Below are 14,145 nucleotides of genomic sequence, written 5' to 3'. Positions count from 1 at the left end.
GTACCTAAACCACCGCGAGTGGCGCATCGGAGCCTCCTTTGCCCCATCGCCGCTCCGACTCGCAGAGGAAAATCCGATCGCTCCTAGTTTCCCGATCGGATCCAAACAAGCACCCCCACTCATGATCAGCCCAAAAAAAAAAAGGTCCATGAGCAAAGGGGAAGCAAAACTTAAACCCTAGTTCTAGTCCTATGAACAAGGAAGGAGGAGAGAGAACGTACGATACGAGTCCTTCGTGTTCCAGGAGGTGGGAGACGACGCTCGGAGCGCCCACTCTCGACCTCGATCTGCTTCCGACGTTCCTCAATCTTCCTCCGAGCATCATCTTCCTCGAACCATCTCTCTCCTCTTCTTCTTCTTTCCTTTGTTCTATATATATTTGTAGCTTCGTGGCGAAAACGAAAAGCGGGGGAATTTGAGCGGGAGAGGAAAAGATGAACGGGAAGAGATTCGGTCCTCCGTCACCGCCCGGGAACACGCAGATGGGCTTTGAGCGCGCCCAGTTGTTTATAGGTACTAATGGGCCGATTAGATCTGGCCCAAAAAGAGTCATCTTGGGCCCACTTTTCAATCTGTATCCGGGTTCGTCCAAGTCAGAGGAATCCGATAACTTTTGGACCGGGCCTTCGATTGAACATTACTAGTGTTACTAAACATCACAAAACTTCTATTCCTTTTACAAGGCCCAACTCGTGAACCTAACGCGCTTGAAATTTTCTCATTATAGTCATATTCAATTTTTATTCCTATTTTGAATGAGATGTGCGCATACCGTATCATCCCTTTTTTTTTTTTTTTGACCCCGGAAAATAACACTATAATTTATCCATGGTAGGGTGTCAAATCAATAGGTTAACTTCATTGCTTCGTACTTAATTTTCTTGGGTAATAAAGAAGCCTCAGATGAAGCTGATTATAAGTGAATTTTTAGACTTTTCTCCTTGGCTAGTTGGCTGTGGCTGTTACAAAATTAGCCGGCCTCACAACCTGGTAAAAAGGGGTAATCATGTTATAGCTAAGTATTAGCTAAACATGTTTGGACCCTTCCTTAGTCACCTTGTTTGTACCTCCCTAGCAAATCAGAAACGAGGAGGATATTTCTCTCTCACCTTAGTTTCTTCTCCATGCATTCCCAAACCTACGTATTATCCTAGGCTACGAGGCCTATGTCATATCACACTCATCATAAGCTTTGTATATATGAAGGGTTCAATTTCCCCCTTGCATTTTGCAAATTAATCAGAACAGTGGCTAGCAATCTATCTTTCCATGGCTTCGGTTATGTCCCTGTTTTCACTCGTCTTCTTAACTCTCTTGCTTTCGTTTAACTCCAGACTGCGTTTTCGGAACCCAAATACGAAGCCAAATACATGATGATATTCGCAGAATTCACGTACAAGACCACCGTCGACGAACGATCAGCGTCAAATCTTTACTGGCAAGCACTGATTGCTCTTTTGCATCTGCTTCTTCAGGTCTGATTAGCAGTTGTATTAATTTTTGTCGCGCTTAAAATTTCTTTAAAGTACAATTAACGAGTCAAAGTTTATACATAATTACACATTATTACACATTTCGGTTGAACCAAAAATTAAAATGTTTCTAAGAAGACTCATCAATTACTCTTTATCTAGAGAAAGCATTGCTCTTTTCTTCGGATAATCTGAAATATTGTTGGTTGATGTTTATAGAGCAAGTTCCACACATAGAAGTGTGCAATCCTTTTGAATGTCTATTTTGTTTTAAAAAAATCTGCAGCAGTTGACAGCAGCAAACTGTCCGTCGTCCACCGCCACGGCCCGTGCTCGCCTCTCGGCCAGCCCAAGCGCGCGAATCACCGCCGCAACCTCCGCGAAGACCATTTCCGCGTCCGGTCCATCCACCACCGCATCTCAACCAATCTAGCCGCCGCCGCCGCCGCCCCAACGCTCCCTTCTCACCTCGGCTTATCTCTCGGCACCGCCGACTATATCGTGACCGTCGGCATCGGCACTCCTAAAAGAGACCTCTCTCTAGTCTTTGACACCGGCAGCGACCTCACCTGGACCCAATGCGAGCCATGCACGACATCCTGCTACTCCCAGAAAGAACCTATGTTCGACCCCCAACAATCCTCTTCCTACTCCAACATCTCTTGCTCCACCGGCGAATGCTCGCTGGCCAGCTCCCAATCCGGGTGTCTAGATTCTACTTGCATCTACCTCGTCCAATACGGCGACGGCTCGTACTCCTCCGGATTCTTCGCGGAAGAGACCCTCACCCTAACACCGTCCGACGTGGTTACGACCTTCAAGTTCGGATGTGGGGAGTCGAACATCGGCTTGTTCGGCGGGGTCGCCGGCCTACTCGGGCTCGGTCGGGGCCAGGTTTCGCTGGTGTCGCAATCGGCCGACCAGTACGGCGGCGTTTTCTCCTACTGCCTCCCGCCGTTCGCCAGCTCGGCCGGATACTTAACCTTCGGAGCCAGCTCGGCTTCGCCCAACATGCAGTTCACTCCCCTGCAGTCGAATTCCGCCGCGCCGTCTTTCTACTTTGTCGAGATGGTCGGTATAAGCGTCGGCGGAAAAGTGCTGCCGATACAACCCGAAGTGTTTTCGACTGCGGCAACGATCGTCGACTCCGGAACGGTACTCACTCGGCTCCCGATGTCGGCCTACACCGCGCTCAGGGACGAATTCCGGAGCCATATGTCGGGCTATCCAACGGCGCCGCCGCTGTCGATATTGGACACGTGTTACGATTTGACCGGGCATGACAATGTGTCGGTGCCCGGGGTGGCCATGCAGTTCGGCGGCGGCGTGAATCTAAACGTCGACGCTTCCGGGATATTATACGTCGCCGATATCTCGCAGGCGTGCCTCGCATTTGTCGGGAACGTCAACGAGACTGACGTATCGATTGTTGGGAATATGCAGCAGAAGACCGTACAGCGTCGTGTTCGACGCGCCGAACAACGTGATCGGATTCGGCGCCGGCGGTTGCAGTTGATGTAAAACAGTACTAAAAGTGTCAGTTGCTGGAAGTGGTGAAGCAATGTACCTTGTAATGATTACTGTTGTTTTTAGATTACTGCAAAACATTGCAGAGAAATAAGTGAGAGGAGTCGCTTTACGTTGCAACTTGTTCTTGCTACACTTTTTAGCAATAAAGATACTTTGAGAAATTTTAAGGTAAAAATGCAGAGAAATTATCTAAACTATAAATTATTTTGAATCGATTTTTTGATTTTTTTTTATTTTAATTTTACTATCTAAAATTTTAATTTGTTTGATTTGAGTCAGTTAACGACACTTTAACTTTAAAATTTAGATGTGCCGTTTATGTTTTCGGATTTAATATTATACTTCATGCAATTTTTGCAACTATAAATTTATTGAAATTTTAAAAATCAAAGTGCTGTTAGCTGATTCAAATTAAATAAATTGAAATATTGAATAGTAAAATTTAAACTTTGAAATATTGGATATATTGATCAAAATGGTCCACAGTGCAAATAAGTTATGTACAGTTTTACTAAATTTTTAAGAGATGGATACAAGTGATGGACTAGACTATACGAAGGCTACATGTGAACTGTTAATGTCTCTCTACACGAAAGATGCAGCTAATTAACACTCTAAATCTGTAACTAATTTTAGAATGTGGAGCATCTTAATGGATTTGGACAAAAACATTAAAGTTTAGAAAAATTTATCTACATATTAATAATACGAAGGACCTATTGTTCGAGACCCAAAGCATTTCTCTAATTCATGAAGGAGAATAGTTACTTGTATATCCAAGATTAGGGTATAATTCATGATTTTATTTTTTTTTTTTAGAAATAGCTAACGAGCTATCTGCTTCATTCATTAGGAAAATAAATTAGGCTTATATAATGGAAGCAGCCACGGTCTCCTAAAAAAGGGAGGCGGGAAAAGGATGTTACGAAAACAGGATAAAACTACAAATAAAACAGGCGTAAGAAAACCGGGAAAAAAACGACCAAAGATCCAAGAAAAGAAGGGGGAGGAGGGGAAGCACACGAAAAGAAACTATCACTACTACAACACTACGTCATCCAATCAGCCATCAACAGTCTGATTCGTTCCAGAGCTCGGGTGGGGTTAGTTTGCTTCGCACGGAAGATTATGTTGTTTCTCTCGGTCCAAACAACCCACCAGATAGCGGAAAGTAGAGTTAATGCTTGTGATCTCTTCTGTGTGTCTACTAGGTTGGATGTTCTTACCCAGAGTTCTCTAGCCTCCGCCGAGAGTTCTAGCAATAAGACCGGTCCATCCACTCGGATGAGTGAGTATCAAACGAATACACATGAGGTCATTAGATGGTCGCAACTTTTCATGTCTGCGGTACTTGCTTCGTGTAGTTGGTCAAGAACTTGATAGTTAATATTTGAAGTACGAAGTTCGAAAACTAATTATTTTACATTTCTATTCGAGCTTATTTAAGAAAAAATGAATAAAGTGAATAGCTAACTGCATTTCTCTCAGAAAAATTAATATTGATAATATTATGACATGTCAAAACATTCAATAATAAATTAAATTTTTTGGTATGATTGTAAGTAAGAAATCTGATTTTATTCTCTTTTTCAGGTCTTATTATTCATAATTTGGTAAGATAGTATTAAGATGATTTATTTTATTCTTAAAAAATAACTTGAAATTCAAAAATGATATATCATTTCAAACATCTAATCACGCTCGTTATCAAGCAAATGCACAAATTTCTGAGTAAATCAAGAAACATGCATATTTTGTTCGTGCATCCAAACTGGTCTTCGTATGAAAACATTGATTCTTGAATAAACAAAATATAAAATTTATACCCATGTATTTGTAGTGTTTTGCTGTTAGAAGCTGCACCCAGGGTTGGGACTTGAATTTATGAAAGCTCCAGAGTGTCTTCATCAAAAGAGCGGAGTTCATGGATTGCAAGTTTCGGATCCCAATGCCTCCAGTATTTTTCGGACGGCACACCTGTTTCCAGTTTACCAGGCAGTGAAAACCATTGAATAAATATTTCCCTCTCCAAAAGAAGCCTCGCCGGATTTTATCAATCAAATTAAGGACCCAAATTGGTAGAGAGAAGGCCGAGCAGAAGAAGGTGGGAATACTAGAAAGCACCGAGTTAAGGAGAATTAGTCGACCACCTCTAGAAAGCATAAAACCCTTCCATCCCGCCATTCTATTGTCCAATTTTTCAATCAGAGGTAAGTAATCTGCCTTGCGAAGATTTCTGGGGGAGAGTGGGAGGCCCAAGTAAGTGAATGGGAAGCCGTGCATGGAGCAGCCGAAGGAAGTGGCTATAGTAGCGGCTTGATCATTATGTAGATTGATGGGAATGATGGCGCTTTTGTGATAATTAATTTTGAGACCTGAATAATCGCAGAAAGCGTCAAGTAGTAGCTTAATTACAGCCGCTGATCTACTAGTGCCATCAAAAAATAGAAGCATGTCATCAGCAAACTGCAAGGTGTGTAGTTTAACTTCGCCAATACCAACGTTCGGCAGAAAGTTTGAGGCAGATGATAGATTAATCAGTCTAAACAGAACATCAACAGCTAATATAAAAAGTAGGGGGGAAAGCGGGTCTCCCTGACGAAGTCCTCGTTTGCAGGCGAACGACGTGCCGGCAGCTCCATTAAGGAGAACCGCTGTAGATGAGGACTGCAGCAAAGAGGCAATCCAAGAAATCCAACGGTCGTCGAAGCCCCGTGCCTGTAGAAGTTCGAAGAGAAACTGCCAGCTGATGTGATCAAATGCTCGATCAAAGTCAATCTTGAAGAGCGCGGCTTGTTGTTTGGAGGACTGCAGATGGTGTGTGAGGATATGTGCTGTCAGGAAATTATCGAGGATATAACGGCCCTTGATGAAAGCAGTTTGGAAAGGGTTGATCAGACAATCCATGAAGCTTTGTAGCCGGCCCGCTAATACTTTTGAAATAAGCTTGGGTAGGCTATGGACCAGACTAATAGGCCTGAGGTCTTTAGCCGAGATAACATCAGTTTTCTTCGGAATTGGGCAGATCCAACTACAGTTCATGGCGCTCAGATTGCAGGAGCCATCATAAAAGCTCGCGAAGACCTCCATAATGTCGTCCTGAAGAATGGGCCAGAACCGTTGGTAGAATAGCATTGGCGAAATGTCCTAAAGGTGGTGCCGCCCTACTTATCCTCGGTCTGTTTTTCACTAGGCAACGGCAAGACAACTTCCTTCTGGAATGCGCGATGGTGTGGCGACGTCGCACCGAGATACCGTTTCCCTCACTTGTATGCTGCCGCGCATCGCAAACACCTCGCTGTCGCAACCTGGTTTCGACGTTTCGCTGCGCGACCAAACTTGGGTCATTCTGTACCACTTGGAATCCATGAACAAGACGAACTACACCGACTTGAGATATTGATCCACAACGTCACTTTATCGGCTGAGGATGACACCCCCTCATGGCGCTGGTTGAACTCCGGTACGTTTACCGTTCGAAGCGCATACAATTTCCTTATGTTTGATGGAGTCAATGCTTCGAAAACTGTTTTCCTCTGGCGTCTTAAAATCCCTCTTAGAATCAAATTGTTCATTTGGCTAGCTGCACGAAACAGACTTCTCACGGCCGAATTTCTTGCAAAGCGGGGCTGGCACGGCCCCTCAATATGCCCTCTCTGTTGCAGGGAGGTAGAGACACTCAACCACTTGTTCTTCCTATGCCCTTACGCCAAGTCACTTTGGAACCGACTGCTTCGCCGACCGCTGCTGCTCCAAATGTTGACGTCTGACTACGCTGCTGAGTTAGCCGACCGCTGGAGCAGAGCTAGAAATCTACTCTCTGGCCAATTCAAGGACCATTTCGACCTCCTCTTCACGGCTTCATGCTGGGAATTATGGAATGAACGAAATAAGAGACTATTCGAAGATCAACTCAAGCAGCCTACCTTCCGGAGCCAAAACATTCTCTGCACGGTGCGATCATGGAAAGCCGCACTCGGGGACATGGACAGCATCTAGGAGTGTGCGCTTTTTGGGGTTTTTTGGGGCTTTGATTTTGGTTTTTGGTTTTTTTGGTTTCTGGGTTCCTGCTCCTAGATCTTGATTGCGATCAACCCATGCTGTTCTTGCCGTTCTGTTTTTTCGCCTTACTAGACTGCTCCTATACTCTCAGTTCTGACTTTGTTAAAATAGGGTATACCCCTGTTTAATCAAAAAAAAATTTATACCCACATTTTGGATCTACAGATAAAATTTGCTCCAAACGAATATGCGGAACCTTGTATGCTTAGGCGATATATGCAGTACATAAACAAGGTGTATCTATGCCGGCCTTTTGTTGTGAGACAATTAATGCAACCCAAGAAACTTCTTAAGTATGAATAAAATATAATACAAATATCTTTTTAACCTTGTTTCAAGTCTTAGACGTAAGAAACAAGGAGATTACAGAGGCAAACATTGTAAACAGTGGCTCCATGAAACTGTATTTAAGGACACACTCTTGCAAGCCTCGATCTATCTCAAACAACAAAAACCACTTAACAGCAAAATGGCCTCACTACATTTTCTTTTGTGCGTGCTTGTGTTCTTTCTCCTGCACGATTGCGCCACCGTCAAGGGAAGAGAAATACGGAGCCACGTTCATTCGATCAGCCTCCGCTCGCTGACACCGTCGAACAACCTGTGCTCGTCAACCTTTTCCGGTGCGTCACTTTTAAGATGACACCCTTTCTTTTGGTGTTGTTATCGTCCGTTTAGAGATCACTTTGTATATTCAATAGAACTCGTCTACCAAATTTTGGCTAACATACATACACCACACTCTAACAAATGTTTTTTCTTGCCTTTTCCACTCTTAAAAATTCTTTCTTTCGAACTTTCAATATGAAAAAAAGGATTGATGTATACAATTAACTGTCCAGATTCTACTTGCCTGAATAATCGTTGCCATGTTAGCTGTGTGCGGAATTTTCCTGCAAAGCAAACTGCAAATACTCTGCTCCCACTTCAGTTCTAAGTTTCACAATTCGTCTTTGGCAAATAATTACTGTTTATTTACGCAGGATTAAGCGGCAAACTACCACTGGTCCACCGGCACGGCCCATGCTCCCCCTTGGGCACCACAGAGGCCCCTGACTACAAAGAAATTCTGCGTCGCGACACCGCCCGAGTCAATGCTCTCCACCAGAGTTTTCCCCTCTCTTCCAGCAGAAACCAATGGGCCCCGGCCAGCGCCCCCTCAGCTGGTGTGAACATTCCCGACGGAGTCGGCAGCGCGCTCGGCACGCTCGACTACATCGTCACTGTAGGATACGGCACACCCCCGAAGAACTTCACCGTAATCTTCGACACCGGTAGCGACATCTCCTGGATCCAGTGCGAGCCATGCGTCGGCGAATGCTACCCCCAAAAGGACCCCCTCTTCGACCCGTCCCAATCCTCCACATACACCAACATATCCTGTGGCGCCGCCGAGTGCTCCTTAGTAGGAGGGAATTGCGACGGCTCTAACTGCATATACGGCGTCCAGTACGGCGACGGCTCCTATTCAGCTGGCTATTTCGCAGAGGACACCCTCTCCTTAACACCTTTGAATTCTCTCAAGAATTTCGAGTTCGGGTGCGGTGAGATGAACAAAGGCTTGTTCGGCGAAGTTGCCGGGCTTATTGGTTTGGGAAAAGGAAAGGTTTCTTTGGCCTCGCAAGCGGCCCCAGTCTACGGCGGAGCCTTCTCCTACTGCCTCCCGTCTTTCAACGGCGGGGTCGGATACTTAACAATCGGAAATCAGAATCGGCCCGGCGGTCACGTTCAGTACACGCCGATGATAACCGAGCCAGACGCTCAGTCCTTCTACTTTGTCGAACTCGTCGGTCTCAAAGTGAGAGGGAAGAGCCTCCCGATCCCGCCAGGCGTCTTTACGAGGGCCGGGACTATTATCGACTCCGGCACGGTCATTACTTACCTCCCGCCGACCGCTTACTCGGCACTTCGCGACGAGTTCCGCCGGTGGATGACGCAATACCAAATGACACCGCCGTATGAGATATTGGACACCTGCTACAACTTCACCGGGCTGAATGAGATCACGATTCCGGTAGTGGCTTTCGAATTCGGCAACGGGATTACGATTGATCTCACTTTCTTCGGCATAATGTACTTCGTCGACAGCTCGCAATCGCAGGGGTGTTTGGCATTCACGGCCACAAGTGAGGCCAGCGAATTCTCGATCATAGGGAATGTGCAGCAGCGGTCGATGGAGGTGATCTACGATTTAGACAGGTCGATGATCGGGTTCGGCCCGACAAGTTGCTGAATGCTGAGGATATAGAAAAGAAAATTTCATTGATCAGGAAATAAGAATAAGAGTCAAACATAAAAGAAAATGGTGTGGCAGAATAAATTCCATGTACTGGTGTTGTTGATCTTCATGTTGTTTCAAGCATTTCAGTAATAGATCATCACTAGAGTCATAATTTTTTGTTTCAATTTTTATGGGCTAAAACTTCAAAACACTTTACACAATGACAACTTAAAACCAAAAAAAAAAAAAAAGAATCGAATATTCTAATTTGTGTTTATTTGAATAACTTCTATTAAGTAACACAGACAACTTGGTACAAAATATGTAGATCATTTGATAATTATGTCATGTCAAATTATTTTTGGAATAAATGGGTTTATATCATGTTAATTTTAGAGCTCGTCACGTTTAATTTGCTAACCCTTCCAGTAACCTTCTATAGCAAAAACAACCGGCGAGGCAAATAATTTTTCTGGAATTTTTTTTTTTTCTAGGATGATAAACTCATTTCAGCCTCTTGTGTAACAAAGAAACTCCGAATTTTTTATCATTTCTATCAAGAACAATGCTAAAAAAATATTATAATCACCACAGAACAAATCAATGCCACAAAATTAACTCCTTTAGCCTACTAATACTACAAAAAGGAGGAAAAAAACTGTTACTCGGGCCGACTAAGATTAAAACAAGAAAATAATGGGGCACAAAAGTCAATCAAAGTTTCTCTCCTAATGTAACTTTTCATGATGTGACTCTCTATATTAGTTTGAACTCACAGTTTACATGGCCAGGAACTAGAAAAAGTAGAATTCAAATAATGAAGCGAAAAAAAAAAAAAAAACAATGTGAAATAACACTTCTAATTACATACTGAAAAATAGTATGTTTACGTTCCTTCAGCATCAGAAAAAGAACTGATGAATTTCATCATACAAACTTAAAAAAAAAATGCGTATGTATTCTCTCAGCATCAAATGATGTATTAGAATTGTACAAATACGATACAGCATTAACTAACAAAAGCAACAACAGCTAAGTTTATTGTATGTATTAAAATAATTGTCTCTTCGTTTTGTTTTGTTCGTTTAACTGTCTCCCAAATAGGGTTTAACCCTGTTTACTCAAAAAAAAAAAAAAATTGTCTCTTTGTTTTATCCACAATTCATAAATCTCTTAAACATTGTTTGCGCAGTTAATACAAGAAACTTGATGCAATAATGCCGGCCTTCTTAGAGAGGCAAATTTAATGTTAGTTATTGTAGCATAAGACACTTTGATTGGTGCCAAATTGTATATACATATCCCCTTTTTTATTGTCCTATAAAGTATTAGACGTAAAAAACAAGGAAAATGGAGAGGTAAACAATGTAATACTTAGGCTCAATCAAGCAGTATTTAAAAGACACTTTTCTAAGTATCTCTCAAGCTAAAAAAAAACCCTGTTGTAAAATTGCTTTTGCCATGGCTAATAATTCCATTCACTTTCTCTTTTGTTTGCTTGTTTCTTCTGTTCTCTTCGATTGTTCGCTCATCAATGCAGGAGAAACACGGAAACATTTTCATGCGATCCGCCTCAGCTTGCTAAAGTCATTGAACAGCCCGTGCCCCTCAACCTTTTCAGGTGCGACGCTTTGATAATAGTACTTATTTTCAAGGTTTATTTAAGCCTGGTTTGGTATTGTTGTCGTCTTTCTAAAGTTCACTCGTCTAGTGGTACAGGACTCCATTTGACAAATTTTGGCTAACATAAATATACCACACTTCACATTGTCTGATCATTATTAACTTCCACCAATTTTTCTTTTTGATGGTTTATTGGTTATGTTTGTTTTTTTTTTTTCATAAATCCTAGCAATGTTTGTCTTCGAAATCTAGTCCTTAGATTTGTTTATCTGTTGCTTTAGTACCCAACTAAATTTCATTTCTTTGCACCAATGATCCTGTAATTAATATTTGAATATCTTATTCGATTTTAGTAGTTATGCTAGCATGGCAACGGCAAGGATCCAATGTTCATAAATTCTATTTTTTTGGATAATTTTTTGATTACTATCATGTAGGCTGTGTGTTGAATTTTTTTGCATATGAAACTGCAAATAGTCTGCTTCCAAGGCAACAATCCTTCTGCTACTTCAATTATAAGTTTCATGACTCATTTTATAGAAATAGTAACTATTTTTACCTAACTTGCAGGATCTAACAGCAACAAGTTACCAGTAGTCCAGAGGCGCGGTCCATGCTCCCCCTTGCACGGCTTGGAAGCCCCCAACCACGAAGAAATCCTCCACCGCGACACCGCCCGAGTCAACGCTCTCCACCAGAGTTTTCCTCTCTCTACCACTGCAGACCAGTCGGCCCCCGCCAGCGCTCCCTCGCCTCATAGTGTGACCATTCCTGACGGACTTGGTAGCGCGCTCGGTACACTCGACTACGTCGTCACTGTTGGATACGGCACACCCCCAAAGAACTTTACCGTGATCTTCGATACTGGTAGCGACATATCCTGGATCCAATGCGAGCCGTGTGTCGGCCAATGCTACCCCCAAATAGACCCTCTCTTCAACCCGTCCCAATCCTCCACATACACCAACATATCTTGCGATTCCGCCGAGTGCTCCTTAGTAGGAGGGAACTGTGATGACTCCAACTGCATGTATGCTGTCCAGTACGGCGACGGCTCCTATTCAGCTGGCTATTTTGCGAAGGAGACGCTCTCTATAACACCCTTGCATGCTCTCAAGAATTTCAATTTTGGGTGTGGTGAGATGAACAAGGGCTTATTCGGCGGGGTCGCCGGGCTCATTGGATTGGGAAGAGGAAAGGTTTCTTTGGCCTCGCAAGCGGCGCCAATCTACGGCGGAGCCTTCTCCTACTGCCTCCCGCCTTTCAATCGTGAGATTGGATACTTAACAATCGGAAATCAGCTTCCACCTTCTGATGAGGTTCAGTACACACCGATGATAACCGAGCCAGATGCTCCGTCCTTCTACTTCGTGGGACTTGTTGGTCTCAAAGTGGGAGGAAGGAACCTTTCGATCCCGCAGACCGTCTTCACCAAGGTGGGAACTATTATCGACTCCGGCACGGTTGCCACTTACCTCCCACCAACTGCTTACTCAGCACTTCGCGATGAGTTCCGCCGGTGGATGACGAGATACAGAATGAGGCCACCCTATGCGATATTCGACACGTGCTACAACTTCACCGGATTGAATACGACTGTAATTCCGATAGTGACTTTAGAATTCAGCAACGGGGTTGCGATTGACCTCCCTTTCTATGGTATAATGTACTTCATAGACCCCTCGATGTCGTAGGCATGCTTGGCATTCGCAGCCACGAGTGAGGCCGGCGAATTCTCGATCATAGGGAATGTGCAGCAGCGGTCGATGGAGGTGGTCTACGACTTGGAGAGATCGATGATTGGATTCAGCCAAGATAGTTGCTGATGGATTGAGAGATGGAGCAGTTGATCATGCACTTGGGATGTAACAAGAGTGTTGAATTCACCTTCTGAAAAAGAAAGAGAGAGAAAAAAAAAAGTGCAGTAGAATAAGTTCCATGTAATGTTGCAGCTGATCTTGATGGTATTTAAGAATTCAATTAATGTATTGTTCAGAAGAGTCGTAATTTCGATTATACTCCTTAACTATCAAACAGTGTTATACGTACATGCAAAATAAAATTTCTAATGGCCCAGTGCGACAATAAGTAAAACATTTCACCTAGCTAGCCCAATATGCCAGTGCTAATGAAAGAAAAATTGGTTGATGGCCGGTGGGCCGGCATCTTAGACACAAGTTATAACATCACCGGGATGCATGAGATTCAAATACCGAGAGTGCCAATGCGTTTACAGTTGACGGCGTTTGCGGCAACAAGGGAGGCCAGCTGAGTTCTCAATCATCTGCAACACAAAACAGCAGTACATGGACGTGGTTGACAACTTGTTGAGGGGGACGATTCGATTCGGCCGAATATTTCCAAGATTTATACAAAGCCAGCCGTAGAATCTACCACTCTTAAAAGACAATCTGGTCCGTGCGCTTTGTGTTCATTCCTAGTCTTTCGTTCTTTTCGCCCTTAGAACATTATTTACAAAGAATCTACTCATGTTTGGTCCCATTGGAGCTTAGGAAAAGCTGCCGTTTGATTAACTGTTCAAAGAAGCTCTTACCTTTCATTGGCCAAAACATCTAGTTATTACAATCCCAAGCAGAGGAGCAGTTTCAGAAGCCGAATAAAAATCTGCAAATGGAAAAACACGATGATTAATTCCTTCAGCCTATCAAGTACAAAAAAGAGAAAGCTGTCAGTCGGGCCTACTAAGACTAAATTAAGAAGATAATAGAGCATCAAAGCCAATCAAAGTCTTCCTCCAGAGAATCTTCTCATCATGTGACTATATGGTTTGGAATCAAAGGTTGTATGGTACTATGGTATGGAAACAGAAAAGTAGCATTCAATTACAGCAGGAAAACGTAGCAAAGACAAATAATAAGTCCGGTCACCCAGCTAGCTGAAAGCTATGTTTATTCCAAAGGGCGCAAAACGTAAAGCAGAAAATAAGTGGGGGAAATGTCATAAAAAACCCACTATTATTAGTCAAGTCGCCTAGACCTAACCAATGGAAAAAAGCAATAACAAAAACACATGAACATGGGCCTAATAATGTTTGGCAATATTTGGCATTAACCCACAAAGTCTGGAAGAATACTCTATGTTCCGTATGGATGCAAAAGTAAATTAAAAAAAAAGAAAAAAAAGAAAAAGTAAAAGAGTGATGGAAGATTTACATGAGTAAATAGACACTTACTTAAGTTGATCAAGAGGACTTTCAAAAGATTTACTGCGTGCCAA

At 43.1% G+C, this 14,145-nt stretch overlaps 1 protein-coding gene, 1 long non-coding RNA gene and 1 pseudogene across 2 annotated transcripts; 2 read left to right on the top strand and 1 right to left on the bottom strand.

Annotated features, from left to right (window-relative positions):
- The first annotated feature begins 482 nt into the window (after positions 1-482).
- Positions 483-9,297, top strand: LOC109706394 (annotated as a pseudogene).
- A 1,449-nt stretch (positions 9,298-10,746) lies between these two features.
- On the top strand, positions 10,747-12,796 carry LOC109706398 (aspartyl protease family protein At5g10770-like). The gene is made up of 3 exons (XM_020227204.1): positions 10,747-10,906; positions 11,479-12,506; positions 12,603-12,796. The coding sequence occupies exons 1-3, from the start codon at positions 10,747-10,749 to the stop codon at positions 12,732-12,734; spliced, it is 1,320 nt and encodes a 439-aa protein (XP_020082793.1). The 3' UTR covers positions 12,735-12,796.
- A 31-nt stretch (positions 12,797-12,827) lies between these two features.
- Positions 12,828-13,741, bottom strand: LOC109706397. Its single transcript, XR_002215186.1, has 4 exons — positions 13,612-13,741; positions 13,463-13,533; positions 13,303-13,367; positions 12,828-13,192 (listed from the first exon to the last, which is right to left on the bottom strand). It is a non-coding gene; the product is annotated as an uncharacterized LOC109706397 (long non-coding RNA).
- Positions 13,742-14,145: the final 404 nt, after the last annotated feature.

This window comes from Ananas comosus, unplaced genomic scaffold (genome assembly GCF_001540865.1).
Source record: "Ananas comosus cultivar F153 unplaced genomic scaffold, ASM154086v1, whole genome shotgun sequence".
Lineage (NCBI taxonomy): Eukaryota > Viridiplantae > Streptophyta > Magnoliopsida > Poales > Bromeliaceae > Ananas > Ananas comosus.
This window is presented reverse-complemented; position numbering and strand designations above follow the sequence as displayed.